At 38.9% G+C, this 21,155-nt stretch overlaps 1 protein-coding gene across 2 annotated transcripts in view; it reads right to left on the reverse strand.

Annotated features, from left to right (window-relative positions):
- The window catches only part of fam189a1 (family with sequence similarity 189 member A1), a 139,459-nt gene that overhangs the window by 80,549 nt on the left and 37,755 nt on the right, over positions 1 to 21,155 (reverse strand). For both annotated transcript variants that reach the window (XM_081347184.1, XM_081347183.1), the window contains exon 2: positions 1,312 to 1,368. In XM_081347184.1, coding sequence (XP_081203310.1) covers positions 1,312 to 1,368 — 57 coding nt within the window. The remainder of the gene's footprint in view (positions 1 to 1,311; positions 1,369 to 21,155) is intronic.

A 21,155-nucleotide genomic window follows, 5' to 3' on the forward strand; every position in this document is an offset into this window, starting at 1 on the left:
GAAGGCGGTCCCTGGATCGAGTCCTTGGTGAGTTTCCTCCGGGTGCTCCAGTTTCTTGTTTCTCTCCCACAATCCATAAAAAAAGCAGTATAGGTGAACCGGAGGCACTAAAAATTGTCCGTGGATGTGAATGCGTGTGTGTGTGTGAGTCCCAAGCCATGTAATGGGGAGGGTTTGGGAAAGACCAAGTAGCGACTTACCCCGAAAAATAATCATCGCCAAGAAAATTCATGGACAGTCTCACGTGCATGGCGAGATTTGGCCCACAGAATCACCAAGAGTCAGATTCGAATGAAATGGTTAATGGACGATGATTGACATGTTCATTTCCCCGATTTATTAGACTGACATCAAATGCTCACTTTCAGATTAATCTTTAAAATACTAATCATTTAATAACACTGTTAAATGTAATCGTTAGCAAATCTCAAAATGTATATCCATTTTTCATACTGTAAAAATTTGTGATGTCAAAATTAATTTTAAACAATTTTTTTTTTAGCAGTTTATAAATTCATAAATTCATTTCATGAATTTAAACAAAATGATTAGAATTTTAATAGTGTGCACTGATAGAATGTACCACTAAAAATCCCATATCGGTCAAGCAACAAAGAAGAATATTGAGGGAACGTGTCCCTCTTAATGTCTATGATGGTTATTACAGGGCTTGTACAGATACTATAAAATGACTTTTAAGGACTTTTTTTCAAGCACTACTTTTTTGGTTTTCAAGGACTACAATCAGAGATCTCACTTATCAAACAATATCTGTATTATCTTTCAAATAATAGATAAATGAAAATAAACTAACAAAACAAAATGGTACAAATAACGTGCAGCACATGCAATCACTGTGGTAACTTTAACCATTGAAATTATAATATGACAAAGATATCGCTTTCAATCTGATTTCCCCCCCCATGAATATATGATTGACCTGAAGAATGAAAGCTGGATTATATACTTGGATGAGCAATATTACACTCATAGCCATGCAAAATGGCTCTATATCTATATCAGATGAGCTGCAGCATTACTTTTGCGTAAAAAGATTGTTTCATCTATAAAATTAAACACAAATTTCACATATATTATCTTTCAATAATTCAATCACTTTTCAAGTACCTTTTCATAAATATGGCTGTTTTCATGGGTTTTCCAGGACTTTTCCAGCATTTCAAAAAGTCAAATTCAAGTTGTTCAAGCACCTTGTACGAACCCTGTTATTAGTTATCTTAAACTCTCACACATGCACACATACACTAAAACACCACATGCCTATTAGTATAACTATAGGTCATTTCTTACCACCAAAGAAAGGGGCCTTTTCCATGACACCACTCCAATCAGTCCAGACAAAAGCACCTGAAACAAAAAGAAAACAGATTTTGAGACTAAAGAACTAAGCTCTGCATCTCACCGGGCAAGTTTAAAACTGTAAAGTGAAATAACATCTCAGCATTACAGGAGACTCTCTCACAGGTGAACTTATCAATATTTCATGTGCAGGGAATGATACAGTCATCAGGTTTGTAGGGGGAATTCTGTTGATATGGTGGAGAGGTTAAAAAAGTGTGCGATTACACTTTTATAGCCAGCGCAGCACTTGTTCTTTCTTTCTGTTGTCTATCTTTTTCTCCTTCACCCTTCATTAACCAGCAGCACTCCACTCGGAGGCAGTCTCTCTTTCGAATGCTCCTTCACCCTTTAAACCATCATGTCCAGCAGGCCTCTCTCCCTCATTCACACTTTTTACCCACGGGACCTCGTGCTGTGCTACAATCACAGTGGCATCTCGGATAAACCAACAGTACCAAAGCGTTAAAAGCACATGCGATGGGAATGAAACGTTAGCACTGAAGCTGATGCTGTCAGCAGTTTAGAATGTAAATTCAGGTTATGAATAATGCTACTCATGGAATTAAATATACAGTGCTTCATATGTAAAAGGAGGTGAATGGTGACTAGTGTGCATTCTGACCTATTCTCAGTCACTCGAATGTGTTTGCTGACAGATCAGCAAGACAGTCAGAGGAATGATCAATCTGTAGATTATAGGATTATGCTGTGGGATTAACAACCACAAACATAAAGGAAAAGTGCTGAAAAAGAAATAATACAACAAGAAAATAAAAACAATGGACAAAAAAGAAAGCTTTGGTAAGAAGTTTTTAATCAGGATTTGGTCTTTGCTGTTCTCCCCAGTATAAAAACAATCCCTGAAAATAGCTAAACAAAACACTTAAATACATAAGACACAATGTGTTCCCAGAAATTATGCTTGGCCCATTAATAAGACATTTCTTTAACTAACACATAAGAACGCTTCTATAACAAGTATGACATGAGATTAAGTTTCATGAGAGAGAAAGTGAGTATAAGACAGATGCTTCAAAGAGATGATGTGAGAGAAGATTCACATTGTATTTGCTCTCTTGAAATATTGATCCCCTTTCAGTAGCAATTGAGAAGGAGAAAGAGATGGAGAAAAACGAAACCATGAGTGAAGAAAAAAGATGCTGAGAAAGAGTCAGTTAAAGATAAGATTAAAAAAGAGAGGAAAGGCCCAGCTGGTGTGTGTGTGTGTGTGTGTGTGTGTGTGTGTGTGTGTGTGTGTGGAAAGAGCAGCTGCACAAAAGAGCTCACTGATGATTATATGGGCTAAAATAATTTTGGGGGCTATTCTATTCAGTGCCTGATTAAAAGTACAACATTAGATGCTGATGTAAAGTCGGAGTGAAAAGGAAATTCAACCTATGATAATAATATAATCTTGCTGTGAACAATTCATCTTGCCTGGTTAAAACCAGACCCTTCTCAGTTGAAACTGAGTGTAGGGTCTGGAGAAGCTATGTAGACAAATCATTTCCAAAGGGGCGTCACCAACCGACGTAGCTCAGCTTGATTGACAGGTGATCTGACCAATCATACTTCGCCATCCGCCATTTTGTCCGACAAAGCAGTCAGGAGAGTAGATTAACATAGATTTGAACTTGAAAAATGGAGTGTACTGACGCCTTTCCGTGGTTAAAACAACATTCCTTCTTATGTTTGTTCATGTTTATTTGAGGCTATAAATTAACTAGAAGGAAGAGATGATCGGTTCACAAGAACAGCTTTAACTGATGCTCTACAGCGATCTGTCACGGCACATTAAAGAGCAACAAAACGGTATTTATTGTTTAAATTTCTTTTGAAAAATTACCAAATTTGAAAGCTGAGACTTTGTTTAATATGTTTAATATCAAACGTAACCGAAAAGTAGCCTGCTCTGTCCTGTCTGCCAGCGTGTTGTCAGTCTCCTCTCTGCTCCGCAATGTATTTTTCACTGCGTGCGTGTGCGTGAGAACTCCTTCAGTGTTGCTGCGCTGTCGTCATCATGTAAATCCCTCCCCAAACGTTTCTGATTGGTGCCGCGATTTCGGCGGCACAGAAATGAGTTTGAATGGGCTCTTCTCCAGACTATCCTGGAGAGAGAATGAAAATTCGCCGGAAGTAGTCTGGGTTTTCCCAGGCTACAATTCATCCACACATGCATTGTTTTTCTTTCTTTTTTTGAGCCCATAATTTTTAATCAAAATGTCATAACTCAGTCTTCCGATGAAATGACAGAACTCTTTCTATTGGCGTTTGCCAAACTTCTACAATCGTATCGTCTACTTTAACCACACCCCTTTCTTACAATTGACTACAACATCACATTTATATCTCCCAACATCCAATCAACAACCGACTGACAGAACCAAGTCCCTGCAATTTTTCTTTTTTTTTTTTTTTCGATCCATTCCTGATATTAGGAAATAATACAAATCCTCTATCATGAACAGCTACCCAAATAGGTTTACCTTTATCTGACTCGCAGATTATGAAAATGTATGTTTATACCGAGGGATGAGTCAGAATGTTTGTCTGTGGTAAATGACAGCATGCCACAGATACTGTCAGAGACACACACACACACACATTAGCACCTGCTACCATTTGAACCATCAAAATCATCTTTGTATTATTCACAACTTTGATTTTTTTTCTTCAGTTTACAGTACTCGTGAATTTTCTGGATAATGTACAGAAAGATAATATAGTAATGCGGGTCAACATTTTCTAGCTTTATTTGAGGATATCTGTTTTACATAGCAGTCATTAAACATTTGCAACCATCAATCCCATGTCCCTTACATCTCCAGAGGTGCAGTAGAGAACATATTGTGCCCTGGGTGGGAAACCTTGCCGGTGATTCCCTGCCTGTGCGGTTGAGTCTGCGGAGAAATTGTTTTCTGGAAAGAGGCAACGATAGCAAGCAATAATCAAAGAAGGATTTCACCCTCGGCTGCGCTCTCAACAGGATTAAGACTCACCACTCACTGACATTAGCCACTAAAGCCTTTTAGCTCAGTCAGCAGCGCTATGAGAGGAGAGAGAGCCCTTCAGTCAATTACCAGGGTACAGCTGCTCGGTCTAATATATGTACATGTCATACAGCCCATATCACAAACACCACAAATGAAAACTCGCTTGACTGTGAGGACCAGATTCAGCTCAAGTCCAGTCTGCTGAAACTGAACTATTAGAAACAATGTGAGGGAATACAAATGGACAAACGGCGCTGGATCAAACAAGTGCGGTTTGGGAAATTGCTCTTGGCTGTCTAAATCAAGCCTAAACTTGCAGCAGTTTGCATCGAGTGTTGTGAATGTGGTCTGCAGAGTGTAAGGGTGCTGTGGGTGACGGTCTTTAATCACAGTGAATTGTTTGCATAGCAGTGATATACAGCAGCTCCCCTCCCCAAAAAGAGCAAGAGAGAGGCTAAGAGAGCAAGAGACACAGCATTTGAACTGAACACTATAGCTTTGGAGTGCCGCTTGGAAAAAATTCTGTTGTCTTAAAACAAAAGAAAGAATAAATAGAGATGGACATTAATGGTCCATTTCTTATTTTTTGGTATTTCTGAGGAAGAAACTTTGGAAAAATAAATGCAATTAAACTGCCAAATAAGCAAAGGTGCTTGTTTTTGATTATATAAAAAGAACTGGCTCATTTGAGTCAATTGTTTGGGAATCAATTGGACTACACCGGTTGCTCTGAATGGTTTTGATTTAGTCAGTAATTTTTTGTCTGGAATCCTTGGGCTATAGGTCATGCTGTATGGTTCTGATACACTACAAAGGACCGACTCAGAGTCACTACTCTGGTTGTGCTGTATGGTTTTCAATCACTTAACATAACTGTTGCATAAAAGTCATCCGTTCAGGAATTGTGCTTTTGATTCAGTAACAGTGCTGCATCCTGGGAAAAAAAAAATTATTTTAATTTCCACAAAAATATTAAGCAGAAAATAAACATATTAGAATGATTTCTGAAGGATCCTGTGATACTGAAGACTGGAGTAATGGCTGAAAATTCAGCTTTGCCATCACAGGAATAAAATATATGAAACTAGATAACAGTCATTTAAAATTTCTGTTTAGTCTTGAAAAACATTTTAAAAAAATCTTGCCAACCCCAAACTTTTGACAAGTGTGTTTTCTCAAAAAACTGTGTACAAAACCAATAAATAAATAACAAAATTGTGCCCTAAAATGTAAATACATAACTACACAGACACAGATAAGTTTGTGTTCACTGGGTACGACATCTACTGTAATATCATCAAATAAAATCTGCTGCAATGTTCAACATGCCCTTGACAGAAAGACTGAACAAGCAAAACTAGCTACAGTAATGCACTTGGTCGATCTTCTCATCTCAGCTCTATATCAATAATCCACACAATCTTGTATTCTCTCAAACTGATGTTTTTTTTTCTTTTTTACGGGGTGCAATAAAAAATATTCAGAAGCTGCACATCTAGCACAAAAACAAACAAACAAACAAACAAAAAAAGACCAGAAGGCCAAAAATGATCAAATCAAAATAAGAAAACAAGATCATGCACCGCAATCTGTCAAACCACTTCTACTCTAACAGACACCACAACACAGCTGTTTAGACAGCTGCTGCTTGATACTATTGTTCTGGCTGCAGTAACGACATCAGCAGGCCTCTGGTGATGTCAGCAGGATGGTCAAGAAAGTGAGAAGATTTCAGCCGGGCTCATGTGTAGCTGAACTGATGTCCATGTCGTGTGTCTGGAGAGAGACCAAGATTTCTCATTTTCTCCTGCTGGTTCGAGTGATAAGCACACACGTTCTCCTGACATCATCATGGAGAACATGGGGTCTGCTTGCCTCAATTAAGAAGGAAACTATGATCATATAGTATGTGCTATTAGATATAAATAGAACGAATACACCCACTGCCCGCTGCAATGCCTGCGAATGACTTCAAGGCATATTTCTCAAGCGTAGCATCCCTCACATACATACTAATGAAGGTGTGTGTCCTATCATCTTGATTTGCATACATATTTATGAAGGTGCGTGCATACTTATGAAAGTGTAAAGCATCATCCATGCTCACATATACACTTAGGAAGGTTTATGGCTCATCACCTTTATTCTATACTGCTCGAGTTGAATTCAAAAAGCATTTGGATGTATCCATAAATGTGATAATGATCATGAAGGCTATGCGAGTGACTGATGAAGGTCCTGGAATGAGGACACGGCACAGTTACACATCACTCCCTAAAAGGAAGGGAAAGAAAGAGGGAGAAGGAGAGGGACGGATGGGAATGGTGGTTCTGTTGCCGTGGAAACCCTTTTCTGGACACTTTCCAGGCTTTGTAATGATTTCCCATTTACCCCTCAAAGAGGAAGAGAGCGAAGTGACTCCTTCGATATCAACATGCAACACACACTACGCTCAACAAAGCTTCACTGCGAACCCCCGAAGACACACACATATAATCATACGGCATGAAAACCATAATGTCAAAAAAAAAAAAAGCTATCCTCACAATTTTCACAGGAAAGATTTGTCCATTCATTTTCGATGTGGCGGATGAGTAGTAAATCGATTCTGCTCACACCCACTCTGGTACCAGAGAACTGAACTGAACCACCAACAGTATCATTGAGCTCCAGATGGTATTCAGAAGCTGAACTCTTGGGCAGCTTGTGTCGTTTCTCTCTAAAGTGATGACCTGCACCTTGCTGCAGATTCGCTTCTATCTAATAAAATTACAGAACCATCACTGTCCTTGTCATTGCTGTAATCGTGTTAGGGGGCACTCTTATCAGGTAAAAACATCTATCTGGAACAGCTAGCACCCGTCCTAAAGAGGCATCTTCGAGCAAGTTATGGGGAAACTCGACTCGGGGTCGTGTATCTGCACGGGTGGGTGCCTGCAGGGAGGAATGTTGTGAATGTTAGTTGTACACATAATAGTCCGGGTATCGATATACAGCTGTGGTCAGAATTATTGGCACCCCTGGTAAATATGATCAAAGATGGCTGTGAAAATAAATCTGGATTTGAAAGTGTGTGTGCGATTCATAAATCACATTATGAAATAGATGTTTTTCTCCAAAACACTTTTATATGAGTAAAATATCTCTGAAGTATATGAAGTATATATATACCACTCATCTCCACTACAAATAGGAAAAAGAGGCTACAATTTGCACGAGCTCACCAAAATTGGACAGTTGAAGACTGGAAAAATGTTGCCTGGTCTGATGAGTCTCGATTTCTGTTGAGACATTCAGATGGTGAGTCAGAATTTGGCGTAAACAGAATGAGAACATGGATCCATCATGCCTTGTTACCACTGTGCAGGCTGGTGGTGGTGGTGTAATGGTGTGGGGGATGTTTTCTTGGCACACTTTAGGCCCCTTAGTACCAATTGGGCATCGTTTAAATGCCACGGCCTACCTGAGCATTGTTTCTGACCATATCCATCCCTTTATGACCACCATGTACCCATCCTCTGATGGCTACTTCCAGCAGGATAATGCACCATGTCACAAAGCTCGAATCATTTCAAATTGGTTTCTTGAACATAACAAGGAGTTCACTGTACTAAAATGGCCCCCACAGTCACCAGATCTCAAACCAATAGAGCATCTTTGGGATGTGGTGGAACGGGAGCTACGTGCCCTGGATGTGCATCCCACAAATCTCCATCAACTGCAAGATGCTATCCTATCAATATGGGCCAACATTTCTAAAGAATGCTTTCAGCACCTTGTTGAATCAAAGCCACGTAGAATTAAGGCCATTCTGAAGGCGAAAGGGGGTCAAACACAGTATTAGTATGGTGTTCCTAATAATCCTTTAGGTGAGTGTATATATTAATGGGAATATACTTCAGAGATATTCAGTGCAAAATATCAAAATATCTAGTTTTATTTTTTTAGCACACCAGGGTGAATAGGAACATGAAATTGTCTGGCTATGACTTCTTGTTTCACAGGAGTTTAAATATGAGGAAACACAAAAGGCCAAATTCCCTTAATCATCCATCACAATGAGTCAAACCGAAGAATATAGTTCTGATGTGCAGCAAAAAATTTTGCTTCATAAAATAGAAAGTGGCTTGAAAATCCCCATTTCCATCATCAGGGCAATAATTAAGAATTTCCAATCAACTAAAGATGTTACGAGTCTGCCAGGACGTGTGTCTATATTGCCTTAATGCACGGTGAGGAGGAAAGTTTGAGTGGCCAAAAACTCTCCAAGGATCACAGATGGAGAATTGCAGAGATTAGTTGAGTCTTGGGGTCAGAAAGCCTAAAACAATAAATGAATAATAATAATAATAATAAAAAAAAAATCTATAAATAATAATAAAATAATAATAAAAAAATAATTTAAAAAAACGCCTATGTTAGGGAGGGTTTCAATAAAAATTGCAAACTGGAAGTTTACTGGGTTCTATGGTCAGATCAGATGAAACTAAAAAAAGCTTTTTGGCAGCAAACACACTAGACTGGTTTGGTGCAAACAGGGATAAAAAGTACCCCATGCCCACATGCCCAAATATACAGCTGGATCTTTAATGGGGATGTCTACTGCATTCTCTATTTACACTGTTAAAGAGTTGGATTCTCATGCTAAAACAGCCAAAGTTTAAAAAAATGAGTTGGACGTATGACATAGTATTTCTGTGCCAAATACACTTTTTTTTTTCTTCTCGAGTATGGCCCTGTATGACGTTATAAAGGGCGGAATTCTTCTTCCGGAAGTGCACATGTACATCAACCAGAGCGTGAGCAAGAGTAACACCCATCAGCGTGCTTCGTTCGGGTTACAGAGGACGTCGGCAGCACTTTAATTTTGTTTTTAGACCACGAAATTAACAATGCCACCAAAGAAGTGTGTTTTTGGTTGTGAGGGAAAGATAACCTTGTTCAGCTTCCCAAGAACCCAGCATTAGGGGAACAAGTTTTCTCTTCCTGGCATTCCGGTGACAAATGTTTTACAAACAAGGCCCAGTTCGACGCTGGATTTGTAGATCATTTGAAACTGAAAGATTGAGCGGTCCCAGCGATAAAATATCCCAGTCATGAGTCGGAATTGCAGGCGGTAAGCAACATAAAATGTCTGTGTTTTGTTGGCAATCAGCACAAACATAAAGTGAATCAAAAGTTATCCAGGGATAACGCAATGATGTATTGTGCGTGACCCTTTAGCTTCGCCCACGACACGTATCCAGGAACTCGGCTGTTTTTGGAAAGAATCGGTACTAGGGCTGAACGATTAATTGCATTTGCGATAATATTGCGATATGATGAAATGCGATTTTTTAAACCGCAAAGCTGCGATTATAGTCTGGTCATGTGACACGCGAGAGTAAACCAGTCTGTATTGCAGATGAAGCATCAAATTGGCACGCGACACATATAGACCTGGCTACAGGAAATAACAGTTTATGTTTAATTTATGTGATATTGTGTTAGATTCTCTCCAACGATTCTGTATTGTATATGTCTGAGCTTAGTTTTAAACACAGACGTGTAGGCTACGACGCGCGTGCTTTATAAACAACCGTATTCTGCTTGCTTCTAATTCTCTCTCTCTCTCTCTCTCTCTCTCTCTCTCTCTCTCTCTCTCTCTCTCTCTCTCTCTCTCACACTCACACACACACACACACACACACACGACACCACTCGAACCTTATGAGAAATAATCTTTAATAAAGTTCGGAAAAGTTGAAGCGAGTTACAAGGACATTCGCGGGCTTCATTGCGCAAGATGAGATACGCGCGGTCTGCGTGATGTTACTTCAGTAGTGCGCGGTCTCGCCCGCCGGTATTTTACTTACAAATGTTCTATGAAGGCATCATATGTCTTGGAATGCAGTTGGCTTATATATTAAAAATATGAAAATCACCGACAGAAGCTGCTTTCAATTTCAAATACTCACGTGCGTTTTGCGAAGAGCATTTGAGCATGCGGCTGTGAGCGAGTCTACGTGGTTAAATGTACGTTTGCATCTCAAAATGCTTTTATGACGCGAATTTACCGGTAATGTGACACAGTCAGTTATTAAACAAACAGGACAAACCACATCTTATAATTTCAAAAGAGATGAACACGTTCAGACAGCCTACTCTTAAATACCGAAAGCACTCTGTTTATTGCTTGTAATATTTTTTTCCCTCTTTGTTATTGTTTTGAAGCTATATTTGTTAATATTATTAACATGTAATTGTATTAATTTAGTTTTTTAATGTGTAATTATTATAAGTAGGCCTACTTATAATAATTGTATTAATTTAGTTTTTTTAATGTGTAATTATTATAAGTAGGCCTACTTATGTAATTAAATATTTTAAGTTTTATTAATAAGATCAATTAAAGAAAAAAAAATGTATCGGCTCATGAGGTGCCTAAAGATTCCCTTCCCTATTTTACAATGATTTATTGCTTGTTTTTGTTGAATAATAGAAAAGATAAAGAGCTTAAAAAATAATCGCATATTAAATCGCAATCGCAATATTGGTAAAAAAAATCGCAATTAGATTATTTTCCAAAATCGTCCAGCCCTAATCGGTACAGTGTATCTGTCTTTTATAAATCTGATAAAACTAAAGACTCTTCGGAGATATGAAGGATGCAATACTACTCCTATAGGTACTCAAGATTAACATGAGATTGGCAGAAACTGTGTGTGTTATGTGTATTTAATAAAAGGGTGCCAGTGATTATGGCCAAAGTGTTTTGGAGAAAAAGCTTTTTTTTATATAATGTGAAATGCTTCTGATTTACTTTCAATTAGTTTACTCCAATGAAAGGGTAGATTTTTTTTATTTTTTTTTGAATGAAATATCAAAAGGATAAACAATGCAGATTTATTTTTATTGGCATCTTTGATCATATTTACCAGGGGTGCCAATAATTCTGTACAATCCCTGATTCGATTAGATCCTATTTCACATACTGTCGATTTGATATGATTCTATTTCTGATTCAATTCTAATTATTTCAGTCAAAAGTCAATTTGTTCATATGAAAGAAATTATTTCTCAACTAATGTTGGAACCATTCTGGAACCTTCTACATTGATCCATTACGAAAATATTAATTTAAAATGAACAATAGGGCCAAGCTATTGTTGGGTTAAAAAAAAAACTCATTTTGAATGATTTATAAGTTGTTTTCCTCATGGGGACCAGAAATGTTCCCACAAGATCAAAAACTACTGGTATTACTACACTTGTGGGGACATTTATTCCCATTAACAAAGGGTTTACCAGGACCACACACACACCTTTATTTTTCTCTCTAATGAATTTTAACCAACTCTTCTCATAGGAATAGCAGCTTTTGAGAAACTACAGTAGTAATGTTGTACAACAGTGTTTTTTTCCTGAAACTCTTTTAGTATTGATCCCAAGAACACCAGTCTGCAAATCCAAACCTGAGTGTTATGAGGACACATCCAAGTTTGGGACACATCAGGGAGAAACGCACGCTCTTTTCTAATTAAATTGAACAATCTGGGGATTAAAAGAGTGTCAGTGTAAATCCACTCCTGAAGATGGTGACATTCGGCAACTCCAGATATATCACATGGAAAGCTGGCAGCCGAGAAATCCTTCTGGCTTGTTTAAAAGCAACCACCACATCACATGACTCGCTGAGTTCAATTTAGAAATTGCATTCTGCTGTCACAGCCACACCTCGCAAATGAAAAAAGCTGTACCTTTATGTACGTTCTGTGCCAATAGCAGAACATTGCTTGAATTAATTAGAGTCAAGCGTCAACTGCACTAAAATATGTTTTGGACTCAAAATGGGGAATGAGAAAACTAGAGGAATGAAAATGACGGGGTGGGTATTCTTTTGTTGAAAGGGTTGTGCGTGTGTATGTGTGTATAAGAGAGCTTGTGTTTACACTGTGACCTCTCCATCACATTGGCTTCTTCAGCTCCTTTTGGGCTCTTGAGACACAGATGAGAGCTTCACTCAAATTAGATGCCCCCACTCTCAAACAGCTCTAAAGCAGCAGTTTATTCCAGTACTAACACAATGGAGCTCACAGGAGAAGGTCAAGGCCACTGTGATTGGCTGAAAATTTCTTAGCTCATTCAAAATGTAATACACAGATTCATGGTTATTTTGCTCTCATCTAGTCACTATCTCCGTCATTCACCTCCTCTTCCTCGCTTTCTCTCAATCTACGAATCATTATTCCCTGTCTAACATCTCACACGGTTCTGAGCTTAGAACAAACAGCTCATCCTCATCGCCATGGAAACAGTGGGACAACAGCAGGATGTCTGGTGTTACTGGGGGTTGGGAATCTCAATCATCCCCCCCCCCCTCTCTCTCTCTCTCTCTCTCTCTCTCTCACACACACACACACACACACGCCGTTATTCACGTTCATCCACTTTCTGCACACAGATCTCCTCTGGAGACCATGCCAGTACGCACACATGGAGCTCCTCCGATAGCTAAAACACCGTAATAACCACAGCAACTATTTGGAGTCGTAGCTCTGACCATTGATTGTCTTTACGAACTAATTCATAGGTGAATCTCACTAAACCTCTCAAGAACATGTCCTGGTCAGAGTTCACTCTAAAATAAAGAATCAAGAAATAATTATATTTTGCAACAAGACCCTAAAGTCTTCAAAAATAAATTAAATAAATGTATTACTGAGAACAATGTAACAAAAAAAAAACTTGATTTTAACAATTAAAAATTAAGAATTATAAAAAAGTGTGTACACATAAAGGCTAATTTTACACTGCACCGACAGGCACCGACCATCTCTGACAGTACAGCCCGTCACTTCTCAGATATTCACAACCCAGTAAACGCAGATTCAAGATGTTCAATTGTGCAATTTTTCAAACCACCTGAATTCACTTGACCTGCCTAAATAGAATCCCAAATGTGTGTGGGGAAATCTTTCAACCTAATGTGAAATTCCTGATCACACAGATAAAAAAAAAAAAAAAAGGATTTAGCTTTTTTTCAAAGCTGCACTTGAACACACCGAGAGAACTACTGCCGACTGTCAGCTTGAATGCGTGTTCTGCGCCTGCGTGTAAATGAGACAACTGTCCATTTCTGCAGATATATTCATCTATATTCGTCATTCAAAAAGGGAAACCGATGCAGCCGGCTGCAGATACACAAACCATAAACAAAGCTTTGCGTGCTTACCGTTTTGAATATCAATCCTGCACACTTTCTTTATTCCACTCCACTCATGTTAATTGAATTATTCGCCAAGGAACACTCAGGTACGATGACGTAACATTAGAACAGCCTTCTGTCTGTACCGTTTTGACTTTTTTGCTCATTGCTTTGCTATTATTCTCGTGCACTGACTCACTGAACAGCCAATCAGAGTTCCCTCCTTCACCGACGCCAACTCCGTAAAAATTCGCCGATTCCGACGCCGATGGCCGAAAAAAGCAGATGAGGACCAATTTCTGCCGACGGTGCGGAACGCACCGAGAAAACCAAGTCGGCCGACGCTCTAAAGCCTGGAACACACCAAGCCGACGGTCGGCCGTCGGGCAGTTTTTGTGCGTCGGCCGACTAAGTTTCCTCAGTGTGTTCTGCACCGTCGGCTGAAATTGGTCCTCGACGGCTTTTTTTCGGCCGATTCGACATGTCCGAATCGGCGTCGGGCCGTCGGTGAAAGAGGGAACTCTGATTGGCTGTTCAGCTTAGTGAACGAGTCAGTGCACAAGAATAATAGCAAAACAGCGAGCAAAGTCAAAACGGTACAGACAGAAGGCTGTACTAATGTTACGTCATCTTACCTGAGTGTTCCTTGGCGAATATTTCAATATTAACACCAGAGGAGTGGAATAAAGAAAGTGTTTACAGGGAACTACACTGCGACCTTTTGAAATGCCATTGCGACCCTAATTTTTAATGGGTCGCAAATGTATCACTGATTATTTTTGTACCTATGTTTTATAACGTGCTCTGAGCATTCAACATGGCTTCAGCCCCGCGACCGTTTCTTAGATTAAAACGTACCATTGTATCAGTGCTGCGCGAGCTCTCTCTCTCTCACAAACACGGACGCGCGCACACAGAGAGAGAAGATAATTGTAAAATGAAAATTGACGGGCTATAGTTAAAATTTTGTTCTTGCTTGTTTTCTTTTTCTGTCAAACTGCCAGAAAGCATTTTGTAGCCTATTATACATCCGTGTTTTTAAAATTCGTTAAATGACGGACGTTTTACTGTTAACACAGCCCTCGTTATATGTAGGATTCGTCTAACTTATACTTGATATTATTTTTAGAATACGTGATTCGGTATGCTATTATTGGACTCCTGTCTATTCATTGTCAACTGTTTTCTATAAATAAATTTTTTTTTTTTTTTTTTTTTTTTACTGTTTTCTAGGGGTTTCTTAAATTTAGACAAGTGGACCAGCACATATTACATGCAATGCAATGCAATATAATGCATGTGTGACCTATGTGTGACATATTTTGCACACAGGCAAAGGTGCCCAATATCAGTCATTTCTAAAGTATAATAAAAAAAAAATAAAAAAAGTGTTTTGGAAAATATCTCTTTATTTGATTATCAGTAAATTTGTTTTCTATACAGAGATATCGGTATCGGCCATAACTTGTAGTTGCCAGCAGCCATATCACCCTGTAGCCCAAGACTGGTTGCCCACTGAAGCTAAGCAGGGCTGAGCCTGGTTAGTACCTGGATGGGAGACCTCCTGAGAAAAAACAGGTTGCTGCAGGAAGAGGTGTTAGTGAGGCCAGCAGGGGGTGCTCACCCTGTGGTCTGTGTGGGTCCTAACGCCCCAGTGTAGTGATGGGGACACTATACTGTCAAAGAGCACCGTCCTTCGGATGAGATGTAAAACCGAGGTCCTGACTCTCTGTGGTCATTAAAAATCCCATGGCATTTCTCGTAAAGAGTAGGGGTGTAACCCCGGTGTCCTGGCCACATTCCACACATTGGCCCTTACCAATCATGGCCTCCTAATAATCCCCTTACATTGAATTGGCTCTATCACTCTCTCTCCTCTCTCCACCTATAGCTGGTGTGTGGTGAGCGCATTGGCGCCGTTGTTCTGTGGCTGCCGTCGCATCATCCAAGTGGATGCTGCACACTGGTGGTGGTTGAGGAGAGACCCCTGATATGATTGTAAAGCGCTTTGGGTGTACAGTAGTACATATGAAAGCGCTATATAAATGCCTCATTCATTCATTCATTCATAACAGCAATATTAATATCGGTTATTATCGGTATCGGCCACAATTTTCACATCGGTGCATCACTACTTACGAGTTCAGGAGTCTGCCCATCTGTGCCAACCATAGCATGTTGAAATCCATTTTGCACTTTATTGTGTACTGTATTTTCTATTACAGTAAATCTATCCCAACCAATGTTAAAGAAAACAAAAACAAGAAGGCATGTGGTTTAAAAGATGGCAAGTAAAATAAATCTGTATGCAATACAGTTTCATTATTGTTCATTATTATCTAGAGCGGCTTACTATAAATAATTTGTGCGACCAAATCATGTTTTGCGCCAGTAACTGAAAAAGTTAGTAGCGCAAGTGCCACCAGTGGAAAAGGTTAGTGTAGTTCCCTGGTTTAGCAGGATTGATATTCAAAACGGTAAGCACACACTGCTTTGATTACGGTTTGTGTATCTGCAGCCGGCAGTGGCGGTTTCCCTTTTTGAATGACGAATATAGACGAATATATCTTCAGAAATAGACAGTTGTCTCATTTACCCGCAGGCGCAGAACGCGTTTTCTAGCTAACAGTCGGCAGTAGTTCTCTCGGTGTGTTCAAGTGCAGCTTTTTACCCCGACGCGAGGCGACAACACAGTCGACTTCCATCAGCGCTAGTTCGTCGGCGTCGGCTTTGTGTGTTCCAGGCTTTAAACGGCCCGATGTTGCCCGATGGCCGATTGTCGGCTTGGTTTGTCCCGGGCTTTACAGTAATGAGAATTTACTTATTGCTAATGAAAAAAAGAGGAACTGGAGATTTCTTTGAAAAAACAAACAAACATGATTTTTAGCTAAATCTCTTTTAACTGAAATCATTTGAATATTGTTCTAAAATGGGCTGGAATTAATCTTTATCTGATATATATATATATATCTGATCTGATATATATATATATATATTTTTTTTTTTTTTTTTAAACACTCAATCAAGGCAAACTGTCATCACAATCAACTGAAAAATAAAATCCACATTTGAAAGGGGTAACACGATTGAAAACAACCAGTCAGCAACATTTTCCCGTTTTACTTTTGGATGATTTCTGTAAAATTGTGTTGAATCCAATTCAAATGCACAGATCCTCCATAGACTGTTAAGACTGGAGTGAGATGGTAATTGACGCGTCGCAGGGAGTTTGATTGACAGGCGATCTGACCAATCATAATCCGCCATTTTTGTCCGACAAAGCAGTCAGGAGAGTTAGTAGATTAACATTGGAGGATTTGAACTTGAAAAACGGAGTACTGGCGTCTTTCCGTGGTTAGAACAACATTCCTTCTGATGTTCATTCATGTTTATTTGATGCTATAAATGAAATAGAAGAAAGAGATGATCGGTTCACAAGCAGCTTTAACAGAGGCTCTACAGCGATCTGTCAGACAAATTAAAGAGCCACAAAACGGTATTTGTTTAAATTTCTTAAAAAAATTAACAAATTTGAAAGTTGAGATAGTTTCATATCAAAAGTAACCTGCTCTGTCCTGTCTGTCGGCACGTTGTCAGTGTCCTCTTTGCTCAGCCAGGTATTTTTCACTGCGTGAGAACATGGTGGGGCATGAGAGCGGCGCAGCTTGTCGGACATAGCAACAGTAACTAAAGGGGGCGGGTCTTTGCAAACGGTCAAGCTGAGGCAGGATTGGTCAGTAACATTTTGGTTGCAACTTTGCAAATGGTCAATTTGGGGAGAAGTGTACTTCATTATCATGACAATAATGTCACAATGAAAAAAAAAAAAAAACATTGTTACAATAGGCTTCATTTTCCCTATGCAGTATTTCTGAATACCTTTTTCCTAATTATTATTTTAAGCACCTTAAGCTTGAAAAGAGTCGAAAGGAATTGATTATTATTAATTTTTTAAATCTCCGTCCCACAAGAATGCGTGTACATCATAGACACAGAAACATGGGACATTTCTGGTGACATTCAATCAGGGGACAGTGCTGTCCTTCCTCTAACAGGCCTCTCTTGTCCAGCTCTTTGAATAATTGCAGAGCAACAGAAATTGAGATAGCATTAGATAAAGCCAACTGAAGCATCCACCATTACTCCCGTTTCAAACTATAATGCCATAACAGTCAAACCTACATAGTGACATGCTGCGGTCTACAGTGGCATTAAGAGTGAAGAGCTTTTCATCAGAGCACTGCCTTACATTCAAAACACAGCCACCAATCCTTTTTGCATGGTAGTAGAAATATGAACCATGATGCGGATGATGATGAAGGGTGTGAGGAGGAGAAAGAGAAAGATGACAAACAAAGACTAATTAGGGAAGTTAAAGGGGAGAGAGAGAGAGAGAGAGAGAGAGAGAGAGAGAGAGAGAGAGAGAGAGAGAGAGAGAGAGAGAGAGAGAGAGAGAGAGAGAGAGAGAGAGAGAGAGAGAGAGAGAGAGAGAGAGAGAGAGAGATCGTGTGCAGCAGGGACTTTTCCTCAGTAATTGAGATGGATTGTAGTGGGCAGAGAGGCCAGATGTGAAAAGAAGGACTCTCACTAAGGAAACTATTCCCTCTCTCTGTCTCATACATTTTGTGCTTTAGAGATGACTTTAGCCAGTTTAATCACTAATGACTTCTAAATTGAATTTAGTTCAAATTAAAAAAGCAAAATCAAATAGGAGATAGAGCGTGCTGTAAGCAGAGAGTCCTGCAGAGAGCTCTCTTAAAACAGCTGAAGCGGGCTTTCCCACTTTATTCTGTTTCGACTAATAAGATGGATTATTGCAGCCTCTTTATAGGAGGCCATAACAAACAATCCCAATGTAAATTTCAATTACAATTTGATTCATGTTGTATGCCAAGGTTGAAAGTGCTGATGTGCAGAAATGCCATTTTCAGTTCTAATAGCCCTTTACAGACTCGGTGTCTCCCAAAAAAAGAAAAGCGTTTGATTCAAATGACAGCTAGTGGAAACTTTGCTTAAAAAAATTAAATGAAAGTGTGTCACTGGTAAAGACCGTAACATCTCACAACAATGGCCACCAATGAAGCTATTTCACACTGAGGAATCTTTTCATCTGTCACTCACAAGCTTGGAAAGGATCAAGATAGAAAAAGTGGAAGAAAAAGAAAAAAAATATATATATTAAATTAATCCAGGGTTTTTTAACTTAAAATAAAATAAATAAAAAAATATACAAAGTATAATAAACCCATAAATAATAATAATAAAAACAAAATGTGTAAACATCTGAAAACTGCAATTAGGACTAAAGGACTTCTATAATGTAATTAGCTTTAAATGGCAACATGCTTCATCAACACAATGCGATGTGCAGACATCTAAATGCTGTTTAATGATAGTCTTCTTTTAGCAGTGACAATCTAAATACCAGTTGTACACTATGACTGTACTGAAGGGCAGTTTATTGATCTTAAATCAAAGAAGATGAAGACTTATTGCTGGAGCAAAACACAAGCTCAAAGAGTGTGTGTGTGTGTGTGTGTGTGTGTGTGTGTTTGAACTGGGCAGGATGTAGCATAAAGGCCCCCATCACAGCTGGCAAACAGAGATGTGCATTGCTTCCATTGAAGTTGATGTGCCAGGCTTTAATTCATACACTGGTGGCCAATCAGAGAACATTGGCCCAGCTTAACCACACACACACACACACAGAGGCGGGAAAACAGGTGCCAGTAAGACTCCCTGCAGGCTGGTTAGATCAATGGCAATAAAATACCATTGCTGATTGTTGTAAGACTGAATAAGTGTAAATCCTATTTGAAAATCAATACAGAAAATAAGAGCTACCACTGCAAAAATTCATTGAGGTACTTCATTTTTAACGTCTCTCAAGCACAAACCCGAAACCTAAATACCCAGCAATTTTGTTTCAACAATACTTTGACTACACTTCTTTCCTCAGACAAGCAGCAGCAAAAAAGAAAAAAAGAAAAAAAAAAATCCTTATCTAATGTTTACAAACCTGTCACATATCTATGTGTGATTTGAAATCCGAATAACTTATGCCTCAGTTTGAACCTTTAGATATGATTTCATTTACGCTTTTCCATTGTTCTGTAAAGTACTTTATATATTGTCTAAAGTGCACAATATTGACACAATTGTCTTTTTCGCTAACTTTTTTCACTTACAGTGTGGTGACCAGTAACAGTCAGTCATGAAGATTGGATATGAAAACCAAATTGGATGTGTGTGTGAACAGTATTTCATTTCATGGTTGTCCTAGCTCTTGATTGGCACATTGTGGCTATCTGCTGGTCATGATAAAATGTACACATTTTCTTGGCAGTCGCTTCAATAGCAAAGTATCTTCTAGTTCCAAGAAAAAAGAATACTATCAGAGAATTGTTCTAGTGAGAAGAGTAATAGTGAATGGAAGTGATCAGTAAATGAGGGTTATATTCTCACTTACACATCAGGCTGGATTGCTGGGAGTGCAGCGAGAGGAGGCAGGGTCATCTACATCAGGGATTGAAAAGGAACAGACAGCCCAAGCCAGCCACAGGCTACAGAACCCATCTGAGAGGAAGCAGAGCACTAATGTCTGCTCACAAACGCACACGTTTCTAACCCATAGGCCCTAATGGTTTCACTATTTTAGATCCAATGGTTTTAATGTGTAGGGTTAGGGGTTCGAAAAAGAATGTGAATGCATTTATTTCTAAACATAGATCTTAAACCAACCTCTCTAACAAACCAGTTGATATATCTTCACATTTAACGTAAAGCAATTGATGAGACTTTCAGATTCCTTGAAGGGTTAGTTCACCCAAAAATGAAAATTACCCCATTATTTACTCACCCTCAAGTCATCCTAGGTCAGGGGTGGGCAAACTTTTTGGCTCAAGGGCCACACTGGGTTTTAAAAATTTGACAGAGGGCCGGCCCAGTAGCAGCAGCCGGCCCAAAAATCTTTTTTTTTTTTTTTGCGTGCATGCTACACACTGTAAACCCCTTGGTTAGGATTAGGGGTGTGGAGTGCGTGCCTATTTCACGCCATAAAGTGCATATCATATGCACGCGAAAACATATTATGCACTACAAATACAATTCGTGGTATTCGCACTTTCATAAGATCGGGCTAAGCAAACAGACAATGTTGTGGCAATGTCTGTGCGAAATTCAACAACTGAGAGACGACATTCTGACAATAATTTTTTTTATGGTAGATATCCCCCATTTAGCATGTTATGTTTTGATGTTAATTTTTAAAGATGTTAGATAATTATAGCCTATACTTTTTAAATATTGTTTATCCTTATTATTATTTAATGGCCTAACAGTAAATTAGAAACAAAACATCTGCAAGTGTACACTTAGAAGAGTAAAAATTACAGGTTACGTTAATTCAACTTTATTAAAACTGAATGGCAATTTGCACTTCCAAAAGTCATACATTTGTGGAAATAAACGAATATACAAATTTATTTTAAGAATAATAAAATAAAACATAAAAGGCAAAGGGAGATCAGAACATTTAATGAAAAAAAAAAAAACGGGTTCTGTATGGCAGACAGGGGAGCGAAGTCAAAAGCCGGTGTCGTGCCGAAAAGTGA

Source organism: Scardinius erythrophthalmus (genome assembly GCF_964197995.2).
Source record: "Scardinius erythrophthalmus genome assembly, chromosome: 2".
Lineage (NCBI taxonomy): Eukaryota > Metazoa > Chordata > Actinopteri > Cypriniformes > Leuciscidae > Scardinius > Scardinius erythrophthalmus.